The 27,533-nt window shown below is 39.7% G+C and overlaps 1 protein-coding gene across 2 annotated transcripts; it reads right to left on the bottom strand.

The window, feature by feature from the left end:
• Positions 1-538: 538 nt before the first annotated feature.
• Positions 539-26,233, bottom strand: LOC150009948 (cytochrome P450 2C21-like). Of its 2 annotated transcripts, none has more exons than XM_090277935.1 (9): positions 26,024-26,233; positions 22,334-22,496; positions 20,601-20,750; positions 16,844-17,004; positions 10,629-10,805; positions 9,538-9,679; positions 4,236-4,444; positions 3,253-3,394; positions 539-770 (listed from the first exon to the last, which is right to left on the bottom strand). In XM_090277935.1, the coding sequence occupies exons 1-9, from the start codon at positions 26,189-26,191 to the stop codon at positions 589-591; spliced, it is 1,494 nt and encodes a 497-aa protein (XP_090134061.1). In that variant the 5' UTR covers positions 26,192-26,233; the 3' UTR covers positions 539-588. The 2 variants fall into 2 exon arrangements, with proteins under 2 accessions (XP_090134061.1, XP_090134062.1); XM_090277936.1 differs by having other exon boundaries at positions 4,236-4,423.
• Between the last annotated feature and the right edge of the window lie 1,300 nt (positions 26,234-27,533).

Genomic DNA, 27,533 nt, shown 5'->3' with positions numbered 1-27,533 from the left:
GATAGATATTTATAAGTGAACAAACAAAGCTCCTTGCTCACATAAAACATATATTTTAGTGGATGGTAGGAACATATTAGTAATTCATTGTGGTTTTACTTTTTTTTCCCACATTACTAATAAAGTTGAGTACCTTTTCTCATGTTTATTGACCACGTGAAAATCCTCTTCTATGCCTATTTAAAACTACTTGAGGTGTCTTTGTGAGGTTTTTTTTTTTTTTTTTTAGTTCTTTATGAAATCTGGAAATAAGTCCTTTCATGGATACATTCATTGCAAATACTTTTCCCAGTCTGTACCTTGCCTTTTGATTATCATGAGTGGTATTTTATGATGAATAGATAGGAATTTAAATATTAATGTAACTAAATACCTATTTTTCAATCTCATCATTAGTGCATTTATGGCCTATTTTGAAAAATCTTTGCAGAGTTCTAGGTCATAAAGATTTTCTCTTACATCTCATGCTAGTTTTTAAAGAATGGGAAAACTAGAAGACACGGCTCAGAAATGTCATCCTTCCTGTTAAGAAACCAGACGGAACACAGCTCGCATGTCCAGTTCTGTTGCCTGGCAGCCTGTCCTTCTTCAGATTGGAATGAAACAGACCTCATAGGAGGGTGAAATAGAGCCTATCCCACTGAGAACCGGAGTGGTGTCAATGTCCTTCAGATCAACCACGGGTTTCAAGGTAAAATGCTGTAAAATGTTGGTCAGGAGTAAAAACAGCTCCATGCGGGCCAGGCCTTCTCCAGCGCAAACTCTTTTTCCTAAGAATGACACATATTAAACATTCATTTTATTCTATTTCTGAGTTAGCCCACAGGCTTAAGCATACGGATCTACAGTGTGGTGATTGTTGGGGAAAAGGAGTTGGCTGGAGGTGGAAGAGGGTACGGGGAAAATGGTAATGGGAAAAATACAATAAAAATGAACTATTAAAAATGGAACGAATAAATAAATATAATAATGAAAGACCAATTAACCTGTGGCTTCTATCTACATCCAAACTTGGTTCTCTTCATTTCCTCAGCACATATTTCTGTGTGCATGCTACATGAAAAAAATCTTTTCTGTGCACCCACTTTGGATTTGCCCTGCTGAAGCTTGTCAGTGACATCTTTACACACACATACACACATGCACTCACACACACACACACACACTCACCTACCCCAAGTGTCATGAGACACACGCTGTATTTTCCAACTACTGCCAACCCCAGTCATCAATAGGTTTAATTCTCCTCATCTGGATTCTAAAGGATAATTTTAATCTTGTTATGTCTTGCTTTAAACATTTCAGAGTTTACCATTGCCAAGTATAAAATGAAGCTTCACAAACTAGCCACAAGCATTACTATTCACTAATCCCCAAACAGGCTGGCAATTTCAGATGTTGTCTCAGATTCCATTCATTCCTCCAAGTGGGATTGTTTTCCTCTCTGCTCTGCCTGCTGATAGTCTCCATATTTTTCTAGATCCAGCTCACATGTCATTTATTCTGTGCAAACTTCTTGACATGCTCAAGGTATGTATAACTCACTCCCCTGTCTGTTTCCACACCCCTCATTCATACTTATAATACAGCACACTTAAAATGAAATGCTAATTATTCACCCTGGCTGGTGTGGCTCAGTTGGTTGGAGCATTGTTCTGTGAACTGAAAGGTCACAGGTTCGATTCCTGGTCAGGGCACACGCCTTAGTTTGTGGGTTTGGTCCTTGGTTGGGGGCATGAGAGAGGCAACTGATTGATGTATCTCTCTCACATTGATGTTTCTCTCTCTCTCTTTCCCCCTCTTCTCTCTCTCTAAAAAACAATGAAAAAACCCATGTCCTTGGCTGAGGATTAAAAAATATATTAAAAGAAATTCTAATTATTCATCTGCCTAGCATTCTGGAATAAAAGCTCTTAAGGTGAAGTCTCAGATCTTGTGATGATACCCACAGTGTCCAGACAGAAACGAGTCTGCAAGCCTTGTGATATGAATAGAAATCTTGAGCAGGTTTATTGTACAGGACGAAAGACAAGGAGTAAAGTAGTGTATGCCTTAAGATCATCTCTGGGAATTGCACATAATCTTGGGACCACAAAGCCAAGGGTTTTTTATTGATACTTATTTTCTTAGCTTTCAATCCGGTACAAGTCTCCAATTTTTGTCTCTGTTTTGGTGACTACTGTAAGAAAGGCCCCTCACCCTCTACTCTTCCTGCTGTTTCTCCTTTGGAGTGTGCTAATTATTTCCTATTTCTCCATCATTTTGGCCCATTCTGTGTGTGCTTGTCTTTCATGCTTACTGTGTTCAGGAAACTGATTTCTACGGCCTGCGTAAACCCAGAAGTTAGTTCAGGGCTCTGAATAGATTTAGAGAATTAGATATTGAATAGGCCAGAGTATTTATTTCCTCAATCCCACCCTGCCAACCACAGATTAGACCGTGGTTGGATCCCTCTACCTATAGACTCATCTACTGAGGCATCCAGAGCCTCTTTTTGCTAGAGATCTATGTGGGTTCCAGTAACAGCCCCCTTTCCTCATTCCTTCCAACCTAGGATGGTAATGTCTCTCTGATGCTGTTAGCCCCTGAGTACTCTACACACCTTGTGACTTCCCTTGATCTTCCCCACACCTCTGAAAACAGTCTTTGCGTTCAACTTTCTTCAGTTGACCTTTCTGAGTATACCACTTATTTCTTTCCAGGACCCTGACAAATTAAAGGAAAATATTCAAATGCTACTTCCTGCAAGAAAATTTCCCTTATGCTCCCCCTACCTTGACTTCTGCCCTTGACCCCCAAAAGGCAGGAGTCAGGAACTCCTCTGTCTGGGCTCCCACAACAGCCCCTCGAAGACCATTTGTTTCTCTGTGGTGCCACTGCCTGTTAATTTGCCTTACTCTCTTTTTGAGAGAGGATCTGTTTCTTACTCATATTTTATCCTTGGATCTGAGCATGAGTCTGCCACATATAGGATCCTTAGGGAAGTATATTGAATGAACTGGCTTTTCAGGGAAGGTGAGAAAAGTCTTAGTGGAACTGGACTTCTAGGAGGAGCTCTTAGAAATCTCAGTGGTGGGTTATGGGACAGAGGTCACTGAGCAGCCTCCAAAAACTGTGAAATAAGCTGGATTTTGGGGGTGGTACATCTGGTCTCATGCAAATGATAATTTGGCCAGCCTATCGTATCCTCCAGGCAAAGTCCTTCCTCATCTGATTTGACCCCTGATGTAGATAAAAATGAAACTTGCTTACCTGCTGAAAAAGGCATGAAGTAGTCACTCTTCCTAAAGTTGCCACTTTCATCTAGGAAGTGGCCAGGATCAAACTGATCTGGGTTTGGGAACTCTTTGTCATCGTGCAGGACAGAAGTCAGAGATGTAAATATGGTTGTGCCCTGATACGAAGAGAAACAGACAAACTGGATTATAAGGAAGGTTATGGAGCTTGAAAAAACAAGTCCCTTATCTAATCCTTTTGTCTCACAGATGAGGAGATGGAGGCATTAAAAGGATAATTTATATACTTATGTCAAAGAACAAATCAATGGCCAAGCCTACAAGGTCTTAAATCATGGGAGTCCAGGGCACTGCCCATTGACTCCACGGCCATCCTCTTCAGTTTGGAGCCTGACACCAGCACTTGCTTTTCAGAAAACTAAGAATGCTCCATAGAGTGCCTTGTTCTTAATAAATTGCACTACTTAAAAGAGGTGGTGTCACTGAAAATCCAGCTCATTCTCTTTGAAACCAAGTATGAGGTCTTTTTCGGAACTCTACCTGAGTAGCCATATTCTAGAAAACCCCTTATTCCCAACAGAATGAGAAACTGGTAAGAGTCCCCCTCTACTACTAGGTAGCTTCAACTGAATTGTTGCTATTTTTTTTCTTTTAATGACAAATTTTACAAGTTAGTGAAACAGTTGAGGAGGCAAAAAGAGTACAGGATACTGGCTAAGTGGTAAGAGTGATAAAACATACACTGGAAAGCAGAGAAGTACAGCAGCCTGGGCTAATGGACAGGCAGACTGAACGGAAAATCCTGTGGGTATCTAAGCAGTATTATATTTAGAAAACTGTGTCAACAAACTAGAAGGAAAGGAGCATGTAGTCAGAGGGTGAGGTGCCTGAGTTATGAACGTGCAATTCCTGTGGGAAGTTAGGCAACCTGTAATTCTACCACAGTGGTAGTTGAACTCTGATGTTCCTATGGAGGAATTTAGATGAAACATCTCTCACCTTCGGAATCAAGTAGTCTCTGAACTTAATGTTCTGGCTCACCACGTGGGGCAGGTTGTTGGGGACTAGGTCAATGTATCTCTGGATCTCATGCACCACAGCATCCATGTAGGGCATGCGGCTCCTGTCCTGCATGCAGGGGCTCCGGTCTCTGCCAACCACATGGTCAATCTCTTTCTGGACCTTAGCTGGCAAGGTAGGAATCAGAACTAATGTGAAATGGAAAAGACTTTTGAAATTAAGGGAACAGAATTTCAGTTTCATTAAAATTGGGATCTCATTAGAAACTTAAATTTATGTACCTGTAAAACAAAGTTGTACCATAAAATTCATTTGTCAACTCTGATCCTATACTTTGTGCAGTTTTAAAAGATATTATTTATTTTTAGAGAGAGGGGAAGGGAGGGAGGAAGAGAGAGAGAAACATCAGTGTGTGAGAGATACATCAATCAGTCGCCTCTCAGAAGCCCCAAATGGGAACCAGGCACACAACTCAGGCATGTGCCGTAACTGAGAATTGAACCAGTGACTTTTTTTTTTAATATGCTTTATTGATTATGCTGTTATAGTTGTCCCAATTTCTTTTCCCTTTGTTCCCCTCCACCCAGTGACTCCCCTCCCTCCAGTTGTCCCCACACCCCTTAGTCCATGACCATTGGTTGTGCATATAGTTCTTTTCAACATCTTCCTGTCTACTCCACTCCCTCCTACTATGCTTCTTAATTCCTGTACCATCTTCCTCCCTTTCCCCTCTTCCCCCTCCCTACTGACCTCCCCCCATAATGATCCCCATACCTATAATTCTTTTTCCACTCTCGTTGCCTACTTAGTTTGCCTTTGTTTCAGTTCCCTAGCTTCTGTTGTTGGTTGTTGTGATACAGTTTTCATTTTAATGTTTATAGTTTTGATCCTCTTTCTTCTAAACCAGTCCCTTTAACATTTCATATAATAGTGGTTTGGGTCTGATGAACTCCTTCAGTTTTACTTTGTCCTGGAAGCACTTTCTCTGCCGTTCTATTCTGAATGACAGCTCGCTCTAGATAGAGTAATCATGGTTGTAGGTGTTTGCTTTTCATTACTTTGAATATTTCTTGCCAGTCCCTTCTTGCCTGCAGAGTTTCTTTTGAGAAATCAGCTGACAGTCTTATTGGGACCTCTTTGTATGTAATCCTCTTCTCCTCTCTTGCTGCTTTTAAGATTCTCTGTTTATCCTTAATTTTTGACATTTTGATTATAATGTGTCTTGGTGTGGTTCTCCCTGGGTCCAGTTGTTTTGGAACTCTCTGTGCTTCCTGGGCCTGTAAGTCTATTTCCTTCCCCAAGTTAGGGAAGTTCTGCTTCATTATTTTTTCACGTACTTTTTCAATTTCTAGTCCTTCTTCTTCACCTTCTGGCAATCCTATGATTCAGATGTTGGCCTGCTTATAGCTGTCCAATAAGTTTTTGAGCCTCTCCTCATTTTCCTCACTTTTTGTTTCCTCTTTCTGCACTCGTTGACTGTTTGTTCCTTCCCTATGTTCCAATTTGTTGATTTGATCCCTGGTTTTCCTTCCCTCATCACTAGTTTCATATGTGTTTCTGTTCATTTCAGCAGGACTAGCCTTCATTCCTTCTCTGTCTTGTTTAAGATCTGCTGTTAGGTCTGTAAGCACTTTTATAAGCAAAGCTCTGAACTGTGCCTCAGAAAGATTTCCTATCTGCTGCTTCATTAGATTAGAAATTTGCTGTCTGGTCAGCTGTGTCACTGGGATCTCTATCATGGTCTGTGCCATCCTGAACAGTTTTGTGTTTACCTTTGCTTCCTGGGCGGGGATGTCACACCTTCTACGCTATAGGGGGCAGAGCCCTGTGCACTCCTCACAACCAGGTGTTTTCTACAGGGGTGGGGGGTCCAAGGTGGATTCCTTCCGTTCAATCTCTGCTGAGAGACTGGGAGCCTCCTCCTCCGCCCCCACCCCCACTGGGCCTCACAGTCCAAGGCAATGGGGATCTGCCTTCCCCGGCTTTGGAATCGCAAGCTGACGGGTCCAGTCTGCAGCCAGGGGTGCTCCCCAGGCACTTCTCGCCTCCCCTTAAATACGGGTGTCTGTGCCTACTGCTGTCCTGCCTCCTTTGCTGCTGCTGCCGCGGACAGCACAGCTTGACCTCTCCTCCCCGGCTTCGCCTCTCCTACCGGTCTGGATGAGCACCACTTCTTTATAACTTCATACGTTGGACTTCCATTTATTTTCTGGAACTTCTGGTTATTGCTGGTTTTGTGGTAGTTGTATTCCTTCTTCGTTGTGGAGAGAGAAGGAGTGTGTCAGTCTAGGCCTCCATCTTGGCCAGAAGTCTCCTGTTTGTTTGCTTCCATGTCCCAGGGAGAGCTGTCGCTCCTGTTATGTTTAAGGGGTGAAGCCTTAGATATTTGTCAGTAATGGGTTCCCTTTTTCACCACGTTGTGGCGCTGTATGCGGGGGAGGGGTCTGAGAAGGAACAATGCTGCTTGCCCAGCACTCCCACCTTTTCCAGGCACTTCTCCCACTTCCCCACCAGACTGGCACCCCTCTAGCTGCTGCCCTGGACGTGGTTCCCAGCGTAGATGGGTCTGCAGATGTTCTTGGTCCATGGGGGCCCTTTAAACAAGCGGACTGTGCTGAGAGACTAGCAGTTTCTGCTCCTGTCTCAACCCCTTCTGGTCTGCACAGTCAAAAGCAATGAGGCTTGATTTTCCCCGGTGCTGGGACTGTGAGGTGCGCGGTCTGGTGAGGAGCTGGGAGCCCTCCCCAGGTGTCTCTCCTGACTTTTTAAAACGTGTGACTGTGCTTTCCACCGGCCTGCCGCTGCTGCCACCACCACACCATGTCCTCTCTGCCCCGGCTCTGGCCCTCCTACCTGTCTGGATGAGTATTTCTTCTTTATATCCTTGTTTGTTGGACTTCCATGCACTTTGATTTTCTGGAACTTCTGGTTGTTTCTAGTTTTGAGGTAGTTGTATTCCTTCTTAGTTGTGGAGGGAGACGCAGCATGTCTGTCTACGCCTCCATCTTGGCCAGAAGTCCTGAACCAGTGACCTTTTGATTTGCAGATCAGCACTGAATCCACTGAGTCACACCAGCCAGGGATACTTTGTATATTTTTGTTTGATAGACTTACAGGTGTGGGATCTTAAAGACTCACTAATAACCATGTAGTTTAATCTCTTTGTATATGCAGTTTTTTTTGTTTTGTTTGATAAGTACATAACTTCCAAGGGGGTAAGAACTACCCAATGCAGTAAATGCGTAATAAACAGAGCAATTAAATAAGATGATCAATTTATTCAGCAAGAGGAAAAAGAAGGCAGTTAACATTCATTTAGCATGCAAAATATGATAGCCATGCTGCACTATTTACTATATTACTTTATAATTTCTCAAGGATTTTATGTGTTGGTTATTAGTTTGTGTATCTTAAAATTGAGGAAATAGGTCCAGAAAAGTAAACATATTTCTTAAGGATATCCAGGTATTCTGTGGTTTCTCCTATTCCCAAACCCACAATCAAGAAACTGAATATGATTACTGAAAGTAAGTTCTGTCAGTGAATTATATTTTTCCTTTACCTACAAAGTATATCATGTTAACAGTACATAGTTTATAAGACTATTCATTAGTTTAAAACAAATGCTTATTAACTTTTCCTTTGTGGGGAAGACTATGAAAGTTAGGAATTATTATCATCTCCCTTAGACAGATGAGGGACTGACATACAGAGAGAGGTAGCCATGGGTCTACGGTCGCACAGCTACTTACTAGTAGAGTCAAAATCCAAAGCCACTGTTGTTAGGGTCTGTAACCCATTTTCTCTAATACCAGGTTGCTAGTTTGGTCAAATGGGATTTATCTACCACTTGAAGAATATGTCTTTTAATGGAGCATGTGGAAATTCTGTGGCTTAATAGCTAAAAAGAAGAAAAGGTTAGAATTTTTATAGGAATTTTGAACTTTGCCTTCTCAGCTTGAGGGGCTAGAGTTTTGCGTAGAAGAGGGTGGTAGATGAAGTGATAGGAACTGCTTACAAAATTATATTCCTAGTAAAATGCCACAGTAAGAGATGATGATGGGAAGTAAGAAAGGAAAATATAAATGAATTTGATACAAGAAAAAACCCAATGGAAAATGAAAATGGAAGTGATAGGGAAATAGGACACAAAAAGGGCTTTAAATGTTTGAGAAAGATGTCATATACTATTGATAGTCATAATCAACATAGGTCTTGTTAGCATTAGTGAAGTGTTTTGGCTGAAAGGATCTGTGTCACATGAAAGAAGCACATCACCATCATATCCCACAGTGTGCGCCCGTGGAGGAATTTTGAGTCTATGCTTCTTAATTGCACCATTTGGAAAGCATTTATAATGGAGGGCAGAGGACTTTACACAAAGTAGAAAAAGATAATGTTGTTGTTGTGGAGATGAGCTCATGAAATTTAATTATACTAAAGGTGTCTTGATGTGCCAAAACATGGAAAATGATACAGTAGTGAAGAAAATATCCTCTTAGATGAAGACTCAATAGAAAAGAGGAGGGAAAATGGGAAAGTTGCATTTGTAAGAGAAATCATGTTTGTGAGGAAAAATTTGTTTACCCAAAAGGGTATATTTAAAAAGAATTTTTATTTGTGTATAATTTTTTTTATTTCTTTATTGAGGGAAAAGTGGGGAAGAGGGGAGGAAAGAGAAAAGAGGAAACTCTTGGACTGACTCGAGGGCCTGTAGGAGCAAGAGAAAGGGGGAGGGGCAAGGGGGAAAGGGGAGTAGAGACTCCCAGTCACCCACGTGGACCTGTAGGAATCGCCTTCTGTATAATCTTTTTTATTTAGAGAGTGAGTCTCTTTGGTAGTGAAAGATTACAATTTTGTTGAACCATTCTTCAAATTGCAAATGCATTTGAGTAGAAGCATCTATTAACAAAAATGTATTGATCTGAACATGGAAGGTATATCAAGTGATACCTTTTCATGGAAAGAAGAGGGCTAATTCTTTTCAGGTCCTAAGACTACCCTGCTTACTCATCTGGTCTGACACAAAACAAGGGCCCTCCATCAGAGCAGAGAGAACAATGACGTCTGCCCTTCAAATCTCTGCTGCTATTTAAATAATCTTTTTTCTCTTTTTGTACCAAAATCTAATTTGAATTTAATTCCTCCAATGATAGGAAGATGTATCAGTGATGGAAAGTTTTCATGTACATCATGTAGGCAGGTGAGGGGTGGTATAGTCATCAGTGTTGCCTGCCAACTGCTACCTCGATGTTATGCCGCCCATCATCTGTGATCTTACCTGTGACCTCTGGGTGCTTCAGCAGGAGCAGGAGTCCATATTTCAGGGTGGAGCTTGTTGTCTCTGTTCCTGCACTAAAAATATCCCATATGGTGTTGATCAACTGGTCCTTGGTAAATACAGATTGTGGATTGTGCTTTTCCTAGTAATGATGTATTAGAATTGATAAACAAAAGAACCTTAGAGATACCAAAACATAACTCAATATAACATCATTATTTGCTTAACTTGCTTATTTGACAAATTAAGTCAGACATGAGAGAGTGTAATAGCTGAAGGTAAAGTTAGATGAGTTGTTAAGATTCCTTCAAATAGTTAAAATAAAATCAGAGTTACAAACTTTCAATCAGCTCTTTCTGATTCCTCTTTCTCATCCATGAGAGCCAGTCCGTTCTTTCAAACATAATTTTTATCAGACCATCATGCTACTCACTGTCAGTTCTAGCATCTCTTGTGTACTTCATCACATCTTAATTTCTCATTCAAGCCTCCAGAACCACCCACCCCCTAATAGCATCACTATTCCCAATGTCACCAGTCATTACATCCATGACACTTCCTCAGTTAAAATCAAGATAATCTCTTTAAAAGTTCCACACACTCTATCATCATTCCCTAGAACTATTTTGTCACCTCTGTTCATCTAAGCCAGAGTTTCCTCTACAACTACCTCATCTGTGAAGATTTCCTAGTATCTTTCCAAAGGTAAGCCTTTCTTCATTCCTATCCATTCCTGTGTTCCCTCACATGTTGCATCTTGCATTCATGGAACTTACTTTATGAATGATGTATGTTGTTTATCATTAATCTTGAACATGTGAGTGTTTGTTTGTATGTGTGTGTGTTTCAGTCTGCTCCAAATAAAGAACAGCTTTAACAGGTAAATATAAAATCTTGTAAGTGATACTTAGTGAGAATTTAGAACTATCTCAAGACACCAAGTATGGTTTGCACCAGTAAGAAGTTGCACAAGCAATTAACATATCTTTAGGAAGATGCATTTGTTATAATATTCCAATTTCACAAGAAAGATCAAAACTAATCCATGAGTCACATCACCCGCAAAGATGAAGTTGCATGGTCATTTATACCTTTTCCATTTTAATCAGGAAGTAGTCAATAAAGTCCCGAGGGTTATTGAGGTCCAGGGATTCCTGGTGTTCTTTTACTTTCTCCACGATAAATTTTTTCTGTTCAGCAATGTTTTTAAATAATTCATTATGACTTCCTGGGAGATAATGTACTAAAAAAGGGAAAGCATTGTAGAGCTGAAAGAGTAAAGAACCATTCATTAATTCACTCAGCCAACTTTTTTTATTATTATTTCATTATTTTATTTTTTGGTTTTTCAATTATAGTTGTCCACTCAGCCAACTTTTACAGGCCTATGTTGCATATCAGAGACTTTGTTATATGCTGAGTAGGTAAAGATGAATAAGGCTCAAAAGACAGGGAACTGACAATATGCTCAGAGTTACAGAATGCTCAAGTTACAAAGCAATTCCAAAACCATTTATATTCACCTCCAAACCATAAAACTGAAAGAATTCAGGAGCATACCACTTCTTTCCAAATGGGGCTATTGAGCTTCAGAAAGGTTAGTCCACCAGTCTAAGACCAAACTAGTGACAGAGCTAGAAGCCAGTGTTCTTCCCAGTTACCCTACACACATATCTACAGCCATCTAAAACGTTTATAGCATTCATAACCCTGTTTTGTAATGAAGAAACTGTGCATTGGGAAGATTAAGAGAATGCTCACATTATTTAGCTTATTTTTTATGATATTATAGCATATTCCTTATGCTATTACAGATGTTTCAATTTTTCCCCCCTTTACCATCTTCCACCCAGCATCCCTCTCTTCCTCAGGCAATCCTCCCACCATTGTTCATGTCCATGCATATGAATTCTTTGTGCACTCCATTCTCTATACTGTACTTACATTCCCATGACTATCTTGTAACTATCAATTTGTACTTCTTATTCCCCTCATCTCTTTCATTTCTCCACAGCCCCCTCCCATCTGGCAAGCATCAAAATGCTCTCTGTAGTCATGATTCAGTCTCTGTTCATCTACTTTGCTTAGTTTGATTTTTACATTCAAATGTGGATAGATATGTATTTTTTGCAATTTTATTATTCATAGCTTTAATTTTCTTCTTTTTCTTAAATAAATCCCTTTAGCATTGCATGTAATAATGGTTTGGTGATGATGAACTCTTTAATTTTCTCTAATCTGGGAAGCTCTTTATCAATTCTTTAATTCTAAATGATAACTTTGCTGGGTAGAGCAATCTTGGCTATAGGTCCCTTATTTTTATGACTTTGAATATCTTTTTTTTAAATTTATTTGTTTGTTTGCTTATTTATTTTATTTTTAGAGAGAAAGGAAAGGAGAAAGGGAGAGAAACATTGCAAGTTCCCCAACTGGGGACTTGATGTGCAACCTAGTAATGTGCCCTGACTGGGAATCGAACCACCGACACTTGGCTCGCAGGCTGACGCTCAATCCACTGAGCCACAGCAGCCAGGGCCTTGAATATTTCTTATGAATTCCTTTTAACTGGAAAAGTTTTTTTTTGTGTGAAATCAGCTGACAGTCTTATGGGAACTCCCCTGTATGTAATTAACTGCTTTTTTTCTTGCTGTTTTTAAGAGTCTCTCTTTATCTTTAAGTTTTGGCATTTTAATTATGATTTGTCTTTGCATCCATCTTGTTTGGGATTCTCTGTGCTTCCTGGGCTTGTATGTCTATTTCCTTCACCAAATTATTACTTTCTTCATTATTTTTTCAAATAGTTATCCAATTTCTTGCTCTTTCTCTTCTCCCCCTGGCACCCCTATGATATGAATGTAGGAAACTTGAAGTTATCCCATAGGCTACTTACACTATCATTATTATTATTATTTTATTCTTTTTCTTCTTCTTGTTCTGATTGGTTTTTTTTTTTTTTTTTTTTCTTGTTTGTTTGCTTCCTATGTTCCAAGTCATTGATTTGTCTAGGCTTCATCTTCTCTACTATTGTTTTCCTGTTTATTTCAATTAGTGTGTCCTTCATTTCTGACTGGATCTTTTTTATTCTGTTGAGGTCCTCACTAAGTTCCTTGAGCATCCTTTAAACCAGTGTTTTGAACTCTGCATCTGATAGATTGCTTATCTCCATTTTGTTTAGTTCTTTTTCTGGAGTTTTGATCTGTTCCTTCATTTGGGCCATGTTTCTTTGTCTCTTCATTTTGGCAGCCTCCTTGTGTTTGTTTATGTGTATTAGGCAGAGCTGCTGTAGTATGTGTCTTGTAGGGTCCAGTGGCACAAATCTGCCTATCACCCAAGCTGGGTCTTAGAGGTGTATCCTTTGTGTGGTCTGAGTACACCCTTCTCTTGTAGTTGAGCCTTAATTACTTTTAGAAGGTCAATGGGAGGGATTTGCCCAAGCCAGTCAGCTGCAAGATTTGGCTGTGACCACCAACCTCCACTATCTGTGGATGATCAGCTGTGCAGGGGCAGGGTGTTGGTGCTCTGATGTGGTCTGTAGCTGTCTACTGGATGTGCAGGCTCTGGGGTCTCCCATGTAGTACAGACCAAGGTCAGCCCCCTCGTGTTCCAACTAGAGCCACCCTATATGAGCTATAAAGCAATATGCAGATAGCTGGTACTTGTGCTGGGATTGGAGGTTCCCAGATGAAGCCTTGCTGTGAACCTAGGCTGGCTGTTGCTAGTGCTGGGTTGGGGCCACTTAGAGGTATGGGGGCAGGGGGCTCACTGAGTCTGGCTATTGTTTGTTTGAGAGGATTTAAGAAGTTGTGAGGCATGAACAAAGACCAGCCATTCATATGGAAAAGCCACTGTTAACAGCATGGGTGGGCCTGTAAGTGGGGTCAGACAGAGCCTTAGGGGATCTCCAGGTTGGGGCAAACTGTGCTAACCAGCTTTATAGAGTCTCAGATATGGTACCCACTGCTGGCTCTCTGGCTCTGTTGGGGGAGTGTTTAGAAAAGGGCTAGTGGCCTCTCCTGTCCTTTCTGTCTGGTGGAAAGCTATCCCCCAGCTCTCACCCTGCTGTCAGACACTTTAGTTCCTCCCCTTATGCCACTGGTGCCTTTCAAGCTGCTACATTGGTCCTGGAGCTCAGAGGGAGTCAGTGTAAGTCCATCTGTGGGTTCTTTAAGAGGATCTGCTCATGACTGCAGAACTTTATTCCACCAACTCAACCCCTCTGGTTTTTGCAACCAAAAGTTATGAGGACTTAATGGTCCTGGCACTGAAAACCTGGGCTGGGGGCCCTAGTGTTGGGCTGGGACTCCTCACTCCCAAGATACCCCTCCTGAATTTTTATCCACCACATATGAATATGGGACTAGTGCATTCCACATCTCTGCCCCTCCTACCAGTCTGGATAGATGTTTTTTAAGTATATTTTATTCATTATGTAGTTACAGTACTGTAGTCCCAATTTTTTCCCCTGTGCTCTCCTCCACCCAGTATCCTCCTTCCCTCCAGCAATGCCACGCCCCTTAGTTCATGTCCATGGCTCATGCATATAGGTTCTTTGGCTTCACACTTTCCTATATTATTCTTAACTTCCCTTGGTCTATTTTGTACCAACCAATTATGCTTCTTAATCCCTGCACCATTTCTCCATTTCTCCCCCTTCCCTCTTCCAGCTGATAACCCTCCAAATGATCCTTATACCTACATTTTTGTTCCTATTCTGGTTTGGTTAGTTGGGTTTTGTTTTTATTTTTTGGATTTAGTTGTTGAGAGTTGTGAGTTTGTTGTCATTTTAATGTTCATAATTTTGATCTTCTTTTCCTTAAATAAGTCCCTTTAACATTTCATATAATAATGGTTTGGTAATCATGAACTCCTTTCTCTTTACGTTGTCTGGGAAGCACTTTATCTGCCCTTCCATTCTAAATGATAGCTTTGCTGGATAGAGTAATCTAGGTTGTAGGACCTTGCTTTTCATTACATTGAATACTTCTTGCCAGTTCCTTCTTGCCTGCAAAGTTTCTTTAGAGAAATCAGCTAATAGTCTTATAGGCATCTCTTTGTAGGTAACTCTCTGCTTTTCTCTTGCTGCTTTTAAGATTCTCTCTTTATCTTGAAACTTTGGCATTTTTATGATGATATATCTTGGTGTGGTCCTGTTTGGGTCTAGCTTGTTTGAGACTCTGTGCTTCCTGGACTTGTATGTCTATTTCCTTTGCCAAATTTGGGGAGTTTTCCTTCATTACTTTTTTTCACATAATCTTTCAATTTCTTGCTCTTCCTCTTCTCCTTCTGGCACCCCTATGATTCGATGTTGACACGTTTGAAGTTGTCCCAGAGGTTCCTAAACCTCTCCTCATGTTTTTCAATTCTTGCTTCCTCATTCTGTACTGGTTGGCTGTTTTTTTCTTCTGTATGTTCCAAATCATTGATTTGAACCCCGATTTCCTTCCCTTCACTGTTGGTTTTGTGTGAATTTCTCTTTGTTCATTTAGCATAGCCTCCACATCCTCCCTTATGTGCTTGCCACACTTAAGCATATCTGTCAAGCCTGTGAGCATCTTTATCACCAGTGTTTTGAACTCTACATCTGTTAGGTTGGGTAGTCCTCATTTGCTTAGTTCTCCCACTGGAACCTTAATCCATTCCCTCTTTTGGGTCATACTTCTCTGTCTCCTCTTCTTGACAGACTCCTGTGTTTGTTTGCCAGAGTTTCTTAGGTAGAGCTATCGCATCTGTTATGCTGTAAGGGGCAGAGCCTTGGGTATTCTTCAATACGAGTAATTCGTTTCACCACATTGTGGCGCTGTATATGGCGGAAGGGTCTGAGAGGGAACAATGCCACCCCCTTAGCACTTGCCCATTTTCCAGGCACTTCCCCCACTTCACATATGGGACTGGCACCCCTCTAGCTGTTGCCCTGGGCGTCGTTCCCAGAGTGGGTGGGTCTGTGGACATTCTAGGACCACGGAGGCCCTTAAAAAAAACAGACTCTGATGAGAGCCCAGCAGTTTCTTCCTCTGCCCCAACCTCCACTGGTTTGCACAGTCAGAAGCAATGAGGCTTTATTTCCCCCGCACTGGAACTGTGAGCTGTGCGGTCTGGTCTGGTGCTGGGATCGCTCCCCACCTGTCCCTCACTACTTTTTAAAACATGTGACTGTGCTTTCTGCCAGCTTGCCGCTGCCACTGTTGCTCTCACCACCACACCGTGTCCTCTCCGCCCAGGCTCCGCCCCTCCTACCTGTCTGGATGAGTATTTCTTCTTTATATCTTTGTTTGTTGGACTTCCGCACAGCTCAATTTTTTGGAACTTCTGGTGTTTCTAATTTTGAGGTAGTTTTACTCCTTCTTAGTTGTGGAGGGAGACGCAGCATGTCTGTCTAGGCCTCCATTTTCACTGGACATCGATGAATGTGGTTTTTTAATTTCCTAGTTATTGGATTTCCATTCAACTTGATTTGTGATTGTTCTTAATGATAATTGTTTTATAGTTTAGTTGTAATTTCGATGAGGTTGTGTGAGGAGGCAAACCATGCCTACTTGTACCTCCATTTTGACAAGAAGTCTCTGCTCTTTGTCACTCAGCTTATTTTAATTTAGGCTTTCACAAACTCAAGAATATGTACTTTACCCTTATTCATTGGGCCATTCCCAATGGAGTTTACTGACTCTGCTTTAGCCAGTACTTTCATGTGTTAATAATACCCTCAGTGGGCACTGGAACAATTTATGCAGGCTGGTAGCTTGTATCAAACTACATAGAGAATTGAGAAATCTAGATTCTAGGTCTAGCTCATTCTTTGTCTTGGCTGGCTACTTTGGAAAATATTCATAATATCTGTGGGTGATAGTTTCCTGTTCTACAAAATGAGGAGTTGACTATTTGTTCTCCAGGGTCCTTCCCAGGTGGAACATATCATTACCTTGTGACCCACACAGAATTTTAGTTGTTAACCATTGTATATCATAGTCTACTAACATTTTCTGACAATATATTATAATAAGAAATGCATTTTATACCCCCACTCTCTTCATCTATAGTAAAAATTAAAAGAAAAATGTTTCTCAAAAAAAAATACCTTGTTATCATTTGATGTACTACGACATAATATTTTTGTTTCTATTACTATATTTCATGTTTTAAATTTAATTTTAACACGTCAAATAATTGATTTGATAACCCACTAACTGGTTAGCAGTGATAGTTTGACAAACACTTCAGCCATTTTTAAATAGGGCAAAGGGATTGGGTAGGCATGAGTAATAGGTTAGTCGTAAAATTATTTCCCATCTCAAGAGAACCTTGACTTTACCTGTATCCAGTAGGTGTTGGCAAGTCTAAAGTTTTCATGAAAATAGTTTATCAAGGTTAGAAATTGCTCATCACTGTACTCAAAACGGTCCCGGAAAATAATGGAGCAGATCACATTGCAGGGAGCACAGCCCAGAAGGAAAGAAGGATCACAGGGTGATGCTAAAAACAATGTAAGTTAAAAGTTAGAGTAGCATTTTCATTAAATCTCAAGTTGACTGTTTAAAAGGGCTAACTCCTAAGATTTTTAAAGTATAGAAACTACCTAGACATGCCACCATCAATACAAACTCGACAGGCCTAGATTAAAATCCATTGTTTCCCAAAACTGTCTAATCCAGTCCAATTTACTTATTAATTTCTCCACCCCATGTATTCTTCTATTTACATCATTCTCCAAATAAGAGATACAAGGTAATTCATAGGAAGGATATTTTTTAAAAATATCTTTAAAATTTGTATTTATTTATGTTACAATATTCTTTACTATTTTTCTTATGCTGTACTTTACATCCCCATGACTATTTCTGTAACTGCCTATCTGTACTTCTCAATCCCTTCACTTTTTCACTCAGTCTCCCAACCCTCCTCCCTTGTGGCAACTATAAATCTGTATTCTGTGTCTATGGGTCTGTTTCTGTTTTGCTTGTTAGTTTATATTGTTATTTAAATTCCACATGTAAGTGAAATAATATGGTATTTGTCTTTTCTGGCTGACCTATTTCACTCAGCATAATGCCTCTAGGTCTATTCATGCTGTTACGGATGGTAAGATTTCATTCTTTTTTGGTAAAAAATATATTTAAAGGTGTAAGATTTTGCCATTAGTGTGGATACTTCATGATGCCCAAAAGAAACTGACCAACCTAGTAAGAAAATTAGGAGACTTGAAACCTTATTTTACAAAACACATTTGAAAAAATTGGATGTGCTTGTCAAGAAGAAGAAGGAGAAGGAGAAGGAGAAGGAGAAGGAGAAGGAGAAGGAGAAGGAGAAGAAGAAGAAGAAGAAGGGGAAGAAGAAGAAGAGAAATTGGAGTTACGTTCAGATATTTGAAAAAATATAGTATAGGCAACAGGCTTTCTCTATGTAAAAAGGAATATGACTCCATTTTTTGATATTTGGCTGCTGACAGCTTTTAAGCCTTTCCTGTTCTTCCTCTGCTCACATCTAGACAAACTTATTAAAAAAAAAAGAGCTTAAGTGTTCCTTCCTTTGTTACAAGCAGGGTGTTTAAACCACAGAAGCCCTGGCTGGCACAGGACATCTCTGTCCCGATGTCACCCCCTAATCACCAGTGTCCTTCCCCCGCTCTGTCAAGCCATTTCGGGATCTGCTTAGGAGCCACTCTACCCTCCACAGGAAGCCTTGCTCTGTGAGTAATAAACCTTCTCGTATCCTACTGGAGTGTGTGTGGCACTTTTCCATCTCTACAGCTAAACCAGGTTTTACGCGGGTGGTCCAGCCTGTCTCTGGTAGGTAACTGCCACCACACTATAACTCCAAAAGGCAAAAACTTATCAGGGATCAAAAAGTAGAAGTTACAAGGAAAAAGGTTCCACTCAACATGTAGGAGACACTTCCAACAGTGACGGTTATCCAGAGATGAAATGGGCTGCCCCAGAGTGTAAGCCTGGGGAACACAAGCAGGGTCTGAATGAGCATGGTTCAAGAAACTGAGAAAGGTCATATTCTCTATGGGGAAAGGGAACCAGTCAATAATGAATTCTGCTTGAAATATAAATTGAGTGCACAAAATCATTTTCCATATAATATGTATCAAACCTGGCATTTGTTGCCATATTAATTTCATTTGCAAAATTTTATTCTAAGTAGTCACAGATATGAAATGATTAATATGGAGTGCATTACAGTAGTCCCTCTCTATATCGCGGTTCACTTATCGTGGCCTTACTGTATCGCAGGATTTTAAAAAATATTATATTTAATTATTTATCGCGGATTTTTTGCTATATCGCGGGATTTTGCGGTACTGTATACATACGTTGTTAAAGTTACATAGGTTTAAGAGTGTAGAATATGTTTAAGGACATAAGTAGTGTTTATAAAAGTGTGGAAAAGGTTAATAAGGGAGTGGAAAAGGTTAATAAGGGACTGTAAGTGTGCAGAAAGGGTTTATAAAGCCTTAAAATATATATGAATATTAATATAAATGTAAGGTTCCTACTTCACGGATTTTCACCTATTGCGCGGGGGGCGGGGGGGGTGTGTCTAGAATGTAATACCTGCAATAAGTGAGGGAATTCTGTATTTTTATATTAATAGCAACAAAGAACTGAAAATAGTCTATTTGGTAAAAAAATAAAAGACTGGTTAAATAAACTATGATACATCCAAAATAATGGAATAGTCTGCTACTCCATTAATAATGTTCTTTAAAAACATTTAAAATTGAACTTGTGAATAATATTTAATATATTAAATTGAAACATAAGGTTACAGACCAATATACCCAGTACATGCTCATGTTCTTATCCCTTTTTCTGTTAGGTCTTCTTCCCATGCCTAGAAAATAGGTGTCAAAACTCCCAACAATGCTCACTGATAAACTACCATATTTCCAGAAACTTATTCCAAGGAAAAGATACAAATTATACAGATATTTTTAATAATAGCATTTTTAATATTAATATCAGAAAAAGGAAAACAACCCACCTGGACAGTTTAAAAACACAACGGCACCCTGGCAGGGTTACTCAGTTGGTTGGAGCCTCATCCTGTACACCAAAAATCTGTGGGTTCCATCCCCAGTCAGGACACACACCTAAGTTGTGAGTTCAATTACCAGTCTGGGTGCTTGTGAGAGGCAACTGATGATGTTTCTCTCTCACATTATTAAATTAATTATGTTCTTAAAGAATATTTAAATATTGAGATTAAAAACCACATCTATCTCATGAACCCAATCTTACTACTTTCCTGCCAAGTCTCCTGCCCACCCTTTTCTCTTTGACCCCGTCTCCCTGTCCTGCACGTGCATACACACACACACTGCTCATATACACACATATACACACTGAGCAGAAGTGTGCTACTACAGCTCCTGTCTTCACACTACACCTCTAGGTGAGTTGTAATGCAGCCCTGTCATTGAAACGGCTTTGACATAAAGTCTACCCCTGAAACACCAGTGCTTTTTTCCCCACATTTACTGAGATATAACTGACATTCAGCACTGTGGAAGTTTAAGGTACGTGGCATAATAACTTGATGTACATATGTTGTGAGATGGTTGCAATGTTTCTCAAAAAGTTACTAGAGAAGTGCCTTAGTTTTTGAGATATCGTGGCCAAAACTACTAGCTGATTAGTAAAATCCATGTTTCTCTTCTTCCTGAGCATACAGATAATCAAAGTTCCCCATGCTTCATAGAGGTAGATGTAGCCCTGTCATTACGTTACAGCCAAATGAGTGGGAAAGAAATGTTGTGGACCACTGCCATACCTGGCCCATTCAAAGCACAATTGGCTCTTTTCATTGTTCTTTGCTCCTTCCTCTACCGTGAGAACAAATGAATCCTGGGTGATGCTAGAAACCACATGGTGAAGCTATCAAAGCGCATCTCAGCCTGGTACCTGAAAAACCTGAAAAAGCTACCACTTCACTTCCTCCTACTGTTACGTGTGCAAAAAGTAAACTTCTCCTTTACTTGATCAATCGTATCTCTTTATGGTTTACTTGTAACAGTATTCAGTCTATCCAAACTATTCCTAGTAATCACACAAAGACATACACACCATTGGTTTTTCTTAGTGCTTCCACCAGACACAAGGCTTCTTCTTGAATTCTGTCTTCAATAGTCTTCTTTCCCATTCCCATATTTCTCAGAACCATGAGGGAGAAACGCCGGGTTTGCTTCCATATTTCCCCATTGCTGAAAACAATTCCTGTCAGGACAAAACAGAAATTTTTGTAAAAGACTTCCATTTTATTAATTTTAGCTGATACTCTGTCTCAAGAAATGATAATGTCACTTAAGCAGAAATGTAAATATAATGGTACCAGCCTCAGGAATTCCCACTGAGCCCTACTTCGCCTGCCTCTCTATTACCCCAACCTAGATATTAACGTCAAGACTCTTGGTTTCACACATTACTAAACTCTTCTTTTTCCTTTACCTCTTCTAACCCTCACAATAACCCTGTCAACCAGTTTTTGTCCCCATTTAATTGATAAGAATGTTGAAGATGATGGAGACAAAATGCTTACTTCTTGATCACACAGCTAATTAAATTATGATGAGTCCAAGTAGTAGGTTAAATTTTCAAGGTTGACATATGTGCATTATAAGCACATTTTAGGAGCAGCAACAAATGGAGCCAATTCTTGAGAGAAAGAGAGACAGCTCTTGTGCATTGGAAGGAAGTTCATGAAAATCTAATCCTTAGGTAAGAGATTTGGGAGGAATAGAGAGAGATAAAGAGACATTGATTTGTTGTCTCACTTATTTATTTATTCATTGGTTGATTCTCATGTGTGCTGTTGAATGGGGATCCAGCTTACAACCTTGGCATATCAGGAAAATACTTTAACCAACTGAGCTGTCTGGCCAAGGCTGAAATGTGCTCTCAACACCAAGGAAACTCAACATCAGCCTTCCTGAGTCAAGACAAGACTGGGGGAGAAACAACTCTAATAGGAAACTTGTTCAAGAAGATCTTCGAGAATAGTGTGGTAGAGGAAATGACCCCATTCAGGCCTTATCTCTTTTGTTGGAGCCCAGTGACCCTCCAGGGGACTGGACAGTTTAAGTGCAGATCCAAGCACAAATGGAAGATAGTTCAAGTATTTAAATTAAAACACTTCTTTTAATATAAATTCCAATTCAATCTTACTATGTGTTTCTCCATAGTCCTCTTTTCAGAAGTTTATGCTTTGTGTTCTACTTAATTCAATTTTTTTTCTTTACTAATGCTGATGTAGCTTACTTTTTAAAAATACTATTTTATTTTATTTTTGTTCAATTACAGTTGTCTCATTTTCTCCCATTGTTTTCAAATATTTCTTATCCTTTTTAGAAGATGAGAAGAACTAAAGATAAGGTTGGAGATATTCCATATTTATGTTGGTTCCATGCATACTATGCAAGCTTTATAAAATAATCTGGTGGCAACCATAACTCAGGACAGAAAGCAAAATATTTGGAGAATAGGATAATTTAGTCAACTTCCTTGTCCCTCTTTTCTCTCTATCTCTTTCTTAACAAGCCATAATTTAAAATGAACGTGGTTTAATCACAAATTTATAGGACATGAGTGGTTAGTTAGTTTGCTTTTATTGAATTTATTGTTTCATGGAGACATTGTGTCACCTTCATAATTTAAAAAATGGATTAAATATCCTTTATAGAAAATGTTGGAATTATAATATTTCCATAAGTTTCTCTATGCTTAAAATGTCTCAATTCCTTAACCTATTTGGTATCTTTGCAACTTAGAAATCCACACACATTCCCCAGATTGAAGCATACCTGATCCCTGGAAGATATCGTCAAAAATTGCTAAACTGCCTCGGCCAGAGAACTCCTCAGCCCGATCAATCAGGGCTTCCTTCACTGCCTCATATCCATGCAGCACCACAGTGGGCTTCCTGCCAAAGTACACAGTGAACACTGGGCCGTAGACTTTTGCTAGCTAAGAAAGGAACAGGAGATGCAAGAAGCATGAGAATTTCAAAACTAAATATGTAGATAACTGAGAGAAATACTTTTAATCTTACTGAAGAGACATCTTAATATTCATTCACCCATCACAATAGATTTCACCTTCTGGGCACAGTAATTTAATAAGAAACCACATTACTTAAATGGTCGTCGTCGGCAGCCGTCCGTCTCGAGAGACGATGGTGTAGCTTCTTAAGAGTCTATCTGCACCACCGAGAATGGTTGTGCAGTCCGACTCGGGAGTGACACGGTATCTGTCTCCTCCCGTGTTGAATCGACATCTTGCGATGACGCTGGAGTGTCCTCTCCAGTGAAGCTGAAGCTACAGAGCCTGGGCAGGGTGATATGGAGGGTCTGCTGTTGCCCATGCAGCAGACCCCCCCTCTCTTCGCAGCTGAAGGATCCAAGGGAAAGACGGAGTCAATACAGCTTGGCTTCAGGTGCGCTGCAGGAGTTGCCGGTGTTGACTATGTCAAACCGCCTTAGGGACTCCGGCTCCGGATTTTCTGTCGGGGTTTACTCCCTTAGCCTTTCCCCTGAAGAGGTATACCGCAAGGCAGCGGAGGTTTTTTGGAATCAGAGTTTTCCTTCTCTGATGTGCCCTGACTGGAAGATCGAACCAGCGACACTTAGCTCGCAGGCCGACGCTCAATCCACTGAGCCAAACCAGCCAGGGTTTTAAATGGTAATTATCATTATTATTAGAAATATTGCTATTATTTTTATCACCATCAATAGTCATCCTATGTGACTCTCTGTCATAAATTTTATTCATATTATTTTATTCATTTATTTCTGCCAAACCTTTCTAATTGCTTCAAATTTCTCCTTCCTTCCTATAGTTACAATTAATGATATGTTTCTCCTGTTTAGGGGGAACTTTTGGCATCTTGCCCCAGGGGCAGATAAATAATCATTCCTCATTATCCATTCTTTATATCTTCTCTTTAGCACCAGAGACTTCTATGCCCTATTACTACATAAGGACATGGCAGCTTCATCACAGTCCTTTCCCAGCTTCCCTGTGTGGCCATGTGACTAAGCTTCCATGAGCTGATGTTGCCAGATGTGATGTGTGCAAATCCTACACTGTTGCAGAAATGGTCATAACATGCTCTCTGTTTCTCCCCCTACTCATGGGTTGAGATGACCAGAGTGCAGATGGCCCCACTGTGACCATGACAATGAAAACAGTAGCCTAGGGCGCAAAGGATGGTAAACAACAAGATTGAGAAAAACTGATTGTCTGAGTAACCTCATAGAAGAAAGGCAGCCCACCAGCAATCATCACTATATTATATGGAAGATAGAAATAGACTCTTGACTTCTTTAAGCCATTGCATTATTGGAGTCTTTTTCTTATGGCAGCTCATTCAGTATACTCACTGATATAGGACTTAAACTGCTTCCAGCCATCCAATATCTGAGTCCTTCTGCTACCTTACAATTCATTTTCTATATACAATTCATTCTCTGATTCATTCTGCACAGTGATTTTTTCACAAGGCAAATGTTAACATGACAGTTCTTTAAGATCTTCAAGTCATCACATTATTCTTATGTTAAAGACAAATATTATTAAAATCCTTGTAAGACCTGCATGCTCTGGTCCCTGTTGACCTCTTCAATCTCATCTCATACCTACTCTCTGGGCTACAGCCAAGTTGGTCCCTTTTTAGAGAGTCTAACTATTTCTTCTCCAGACTGGAAAACCCTGGGACAAATTTTTATCTGGCTTTTGTCTGGTTACTGCCTAGTCATTCTTTAGGTCTCAGCTCCAAATTAAATTCCTCAGAGAATCCTTTGCTGACTCTTCCTCCCTCCCGTAGTCCTCTAAGCTCCATGGCCTCTGTCCACTGGGTACCTGTCACATGGTTTGTCATCATACATTTATTTGCATTATTATATGATAAATACACGTCTACCCTCTACATTATAAAGTCCATAATGCTACGGTCTTTTTTTTCATTTACTATTGAAAATGTCTAGCACAACTAAAAGAGACTAAGATCTTATCATTTACAACAGCATGATGGAGGTAGAGCGTGTTATGCTAAGTGAAATAAGTCAGTCAGAGAAAGACAAACTATATGATTACACTTTTATTTGAAATCTAAAGAATAAAATAGACCAACAAACCAACTTGAAATAGACTCGAAGACACTGGAACCAGACTGGTGATTGCCAAAGTGTAGGCGGTGTATGGGGACTGGGTGGAAGAGGTGAAGGGATTAAGAAATACAAATCGGTGGTTACATCATAGTCACTGCATGTAAAGTACTGCATAGAGAATATTATAATTATGCAGTATGCCAGGTGGGTACTGGAATATCAGGGCGAACCCTTTGTAAAGTGAATGATTGTCAAACCACTATGCTGTACACCTGAAACCAATACAAAATAATACTGAAAAAATTCCTAGCACCTAACATGGTGCCTAATACAAAGTAGGCATTTTATAACTCATTGAATATATAATATACTAATAAACTGTGCAAAGTAATTATTATTTAACTTTAAAAATGGAAACTGAAGCTCAGAGATTTTTAAAACCTGCCCAAATCTGTAAGTTAACAAGGGATGCCAACACATCCCTTCAAATCCAGAGCCTGAATCAGAGGAAGACGCAACTTCCAGGGGCTGAGCTCTTGTAATTAGCTGTCTCAAGAAAGACAGATTTCAGATAATCTTCTCAAGATTTAGAGAGCTATTGCTATATAAATAGCTAAGGGTAGAAAAGTTTTTCACTCACTTAGTAAATATAATAGAAACTATTAAACTTCTTTAACCTTCAGTTATTTCCTTAACTTCACATTGGTGTGCTTTTAGGAAAATATAGTGTTGTGATGCTATAAATCAGTCGACTTTTTAAAAAATTGAAAGTAGGTTCATTGTTATCAGAGTCCACCAAAAAATAATTACTAGAGAGAACACATAGGTCACACTATGAACAGAAAACTCCTACTCTTGGCAATTGTAACAATCACCTCGTAGTTCTCATTCCCTTCTGGCCACCTTCTAGCTGTACTCCATTTAATATCACATCTGGCAAAAAAGGACAGGAACCAAGTGATTTTACTCATGTGTGGGATATAAAACAGAAAGCAACAAACAAACAAACAAACAGACTCATAGACACAAACAGTACATGGTGGTTACCAAAGGGAAGGAGGCTTGAAGGAGGAAAAAGAAGAGAAAGAGGGTGAAATATATGGTGATGGAAGGACACTAGACTTTGCATGGTCAGCCTGCCATTCAATAAACAGGTGATGTGTTATAGATTTGTATGCCTAATATTTGTAAAAATGTTATTAATCAGTGTTACCCCAGTAAATTTAGTTACACTTAAAAAATAAAATTATATCTGGGTGTCCAATGGACACTTCCCTTTCAAACTACTTATTTAAAGCATGGTGTCTAGAACCATACTTTACTTAGACATAGGGCTGTCTTATTTACTCATTGCAAACAACTGGAAGAAAATTAATCATACTTAACCTTGCTTATGGATTCATTGATGTTCTTAATATTTATCTGTAGAATATTTCCAATGATTGGGAGAGGAGTAGGGCCAGGTGGCAGCTTCCTTTGGGCATAGCTTCGGTTCCATAGGAAGAGGAGAATCAAACAAGAAAGACAAATCACCAAGACGATGAAGAGATCCATTGATGTGCTTTGCGTAAATGCAATTGGAAGTTTATAACCCAAAGGTTTTATAAATACTAAGTGAAACTGATCTCCCTACATGCACTAAGTCTGTGAACTTCTGGGTAAATATTGTTTTATCTTCAATGTACTTTGGCCTGCTGATAGAGAGTAGAACAAAAATAACAAAAAACCAAATTCATGGATATAGACAACAGAATTGTGGTTACCAGAGGGGAAGGGGAGTGGGGTGGGGGTAGGGCAAGGAAGGTAAAGGGCTTTAAATATATGATGACAAAAGGAGACAAAACTTTGGGTGGTAAATTCACAATAGAATATACAGATGTTGTATTATTTTGAAGTTGTTCATCTGAAATCTATATAAGTAATTAACTAATGTTACCCTAATAAATTTAATTCTTTTAAGTATATTTTATTAATTATACTATTACAGTTGTTCCAATTTTTTTTCCCTTTGCTCCCTTCCACTCAGTACCCCGCTTCCCTCCAGCAATCTCACCCTGCTTAGTTCAAGTCCATGGGTCATGCAAGTAAGTTTTTTGGTTTCACCCTTTCCTGTATTATTCTTAACACCCCCCCTATCTATTTTGTACCTACCAATTATGCTTCTTAATTCCTACACAATTTTTCCATTTCTTCCTCTTCTTGCTCCCAGCTGATAAACCTCCAAATGATCCCCATAACTATTATTCTGTTTCTATTCTGGTTGTTTGCTTATTTTGTTTTTATTTTTTAGATTCAGTTGTTGATAGTTGTGAGTTTCTTGTCATTATTCCTTCATTATTTTTTATATAAATTTTTGATTTCTTGCTCTTCCTCTTCTCCTTCTGGCACCCCTATGATTCAGATGTTGGCACATTTAAAGTAGTCCCAGAGGTTCCTAATCCTCTCCTTGATTTTTCTATTCTTGTTTCTTCAGTTTTTACTGGTTGACTGTTCATTTTTGCCTTATATTCCAAATCATTGATTTGAACCCCAGCTTCCTTTCCTTCACCACTAGTTTTGTATGGATTTTCCTTCATTTCGCTTAGCATAGGCTTCACTTCTTCCCTTATGCATCTGCAATACTCAAGCATGTCTGTCAAGTCTGTGAGCATCATTATCACCAGTGTTTTGAACTCTGCATCTGTTGGCTATCTCCTCGTTGCTTAGTTCTCCCATGGAACGATGATCCGCTCCCTTTTGTGCCACACTTCTCTGTCTCCTCAATTTGACATGCTCCTGTGCTTGCCTCTGTGTCTTAGGTAGAGCTCTTGCACCTGTTATGCTGTAGGGGGCAGAGCCTTAGGTATTGGTCAATACGGGGCAACCTTTCATCACACTGTGGTGCTGTATGTGAGGG

This window comes from Furipterus horrens, unplaced genomic scaffold (assembly GCF_987537825.1).
Source record: "Furipterus horrens unplaced genomic scaffold, mFurHor1.1.pri manual_scaffold_5, whole genome shotgun sequence".
Lineage (NCBI taxonomy): Eukaryota > Metazoa > Chordata > Mammalia > Chiroptera > Furipteridae > Furipterus > Furipterus horrens.
This window is presented reverse-complemented; position numbering and strand designations above follow the sequence as displayed.

Excerpts from the sequence above, each read along its gene's own strand:
- LOC150009948 (XM_090277935.1), bottom strand. The coding sequence starts at position 26,191 with ATGGATCTCTTCATCGTCTTGGTGATTTGTCTTTCTTGTTTGATTCTC. Across the intron at positions 22,497-26,023 it reads TCAATGAATCCATAAGCAAG|CTAGCAAAAGTCTACGGCCC; the intron begins GTTAAGTATGAT and ends TTCCTTTCTTAG. Across the intron at positions 3,395-4,235 it reads GAGACTACTTGATTCCGAAG|GGCACAACCATATTTACATC; the intron begins GTGAGAGATGTT and ends TCTTCGTATCAG.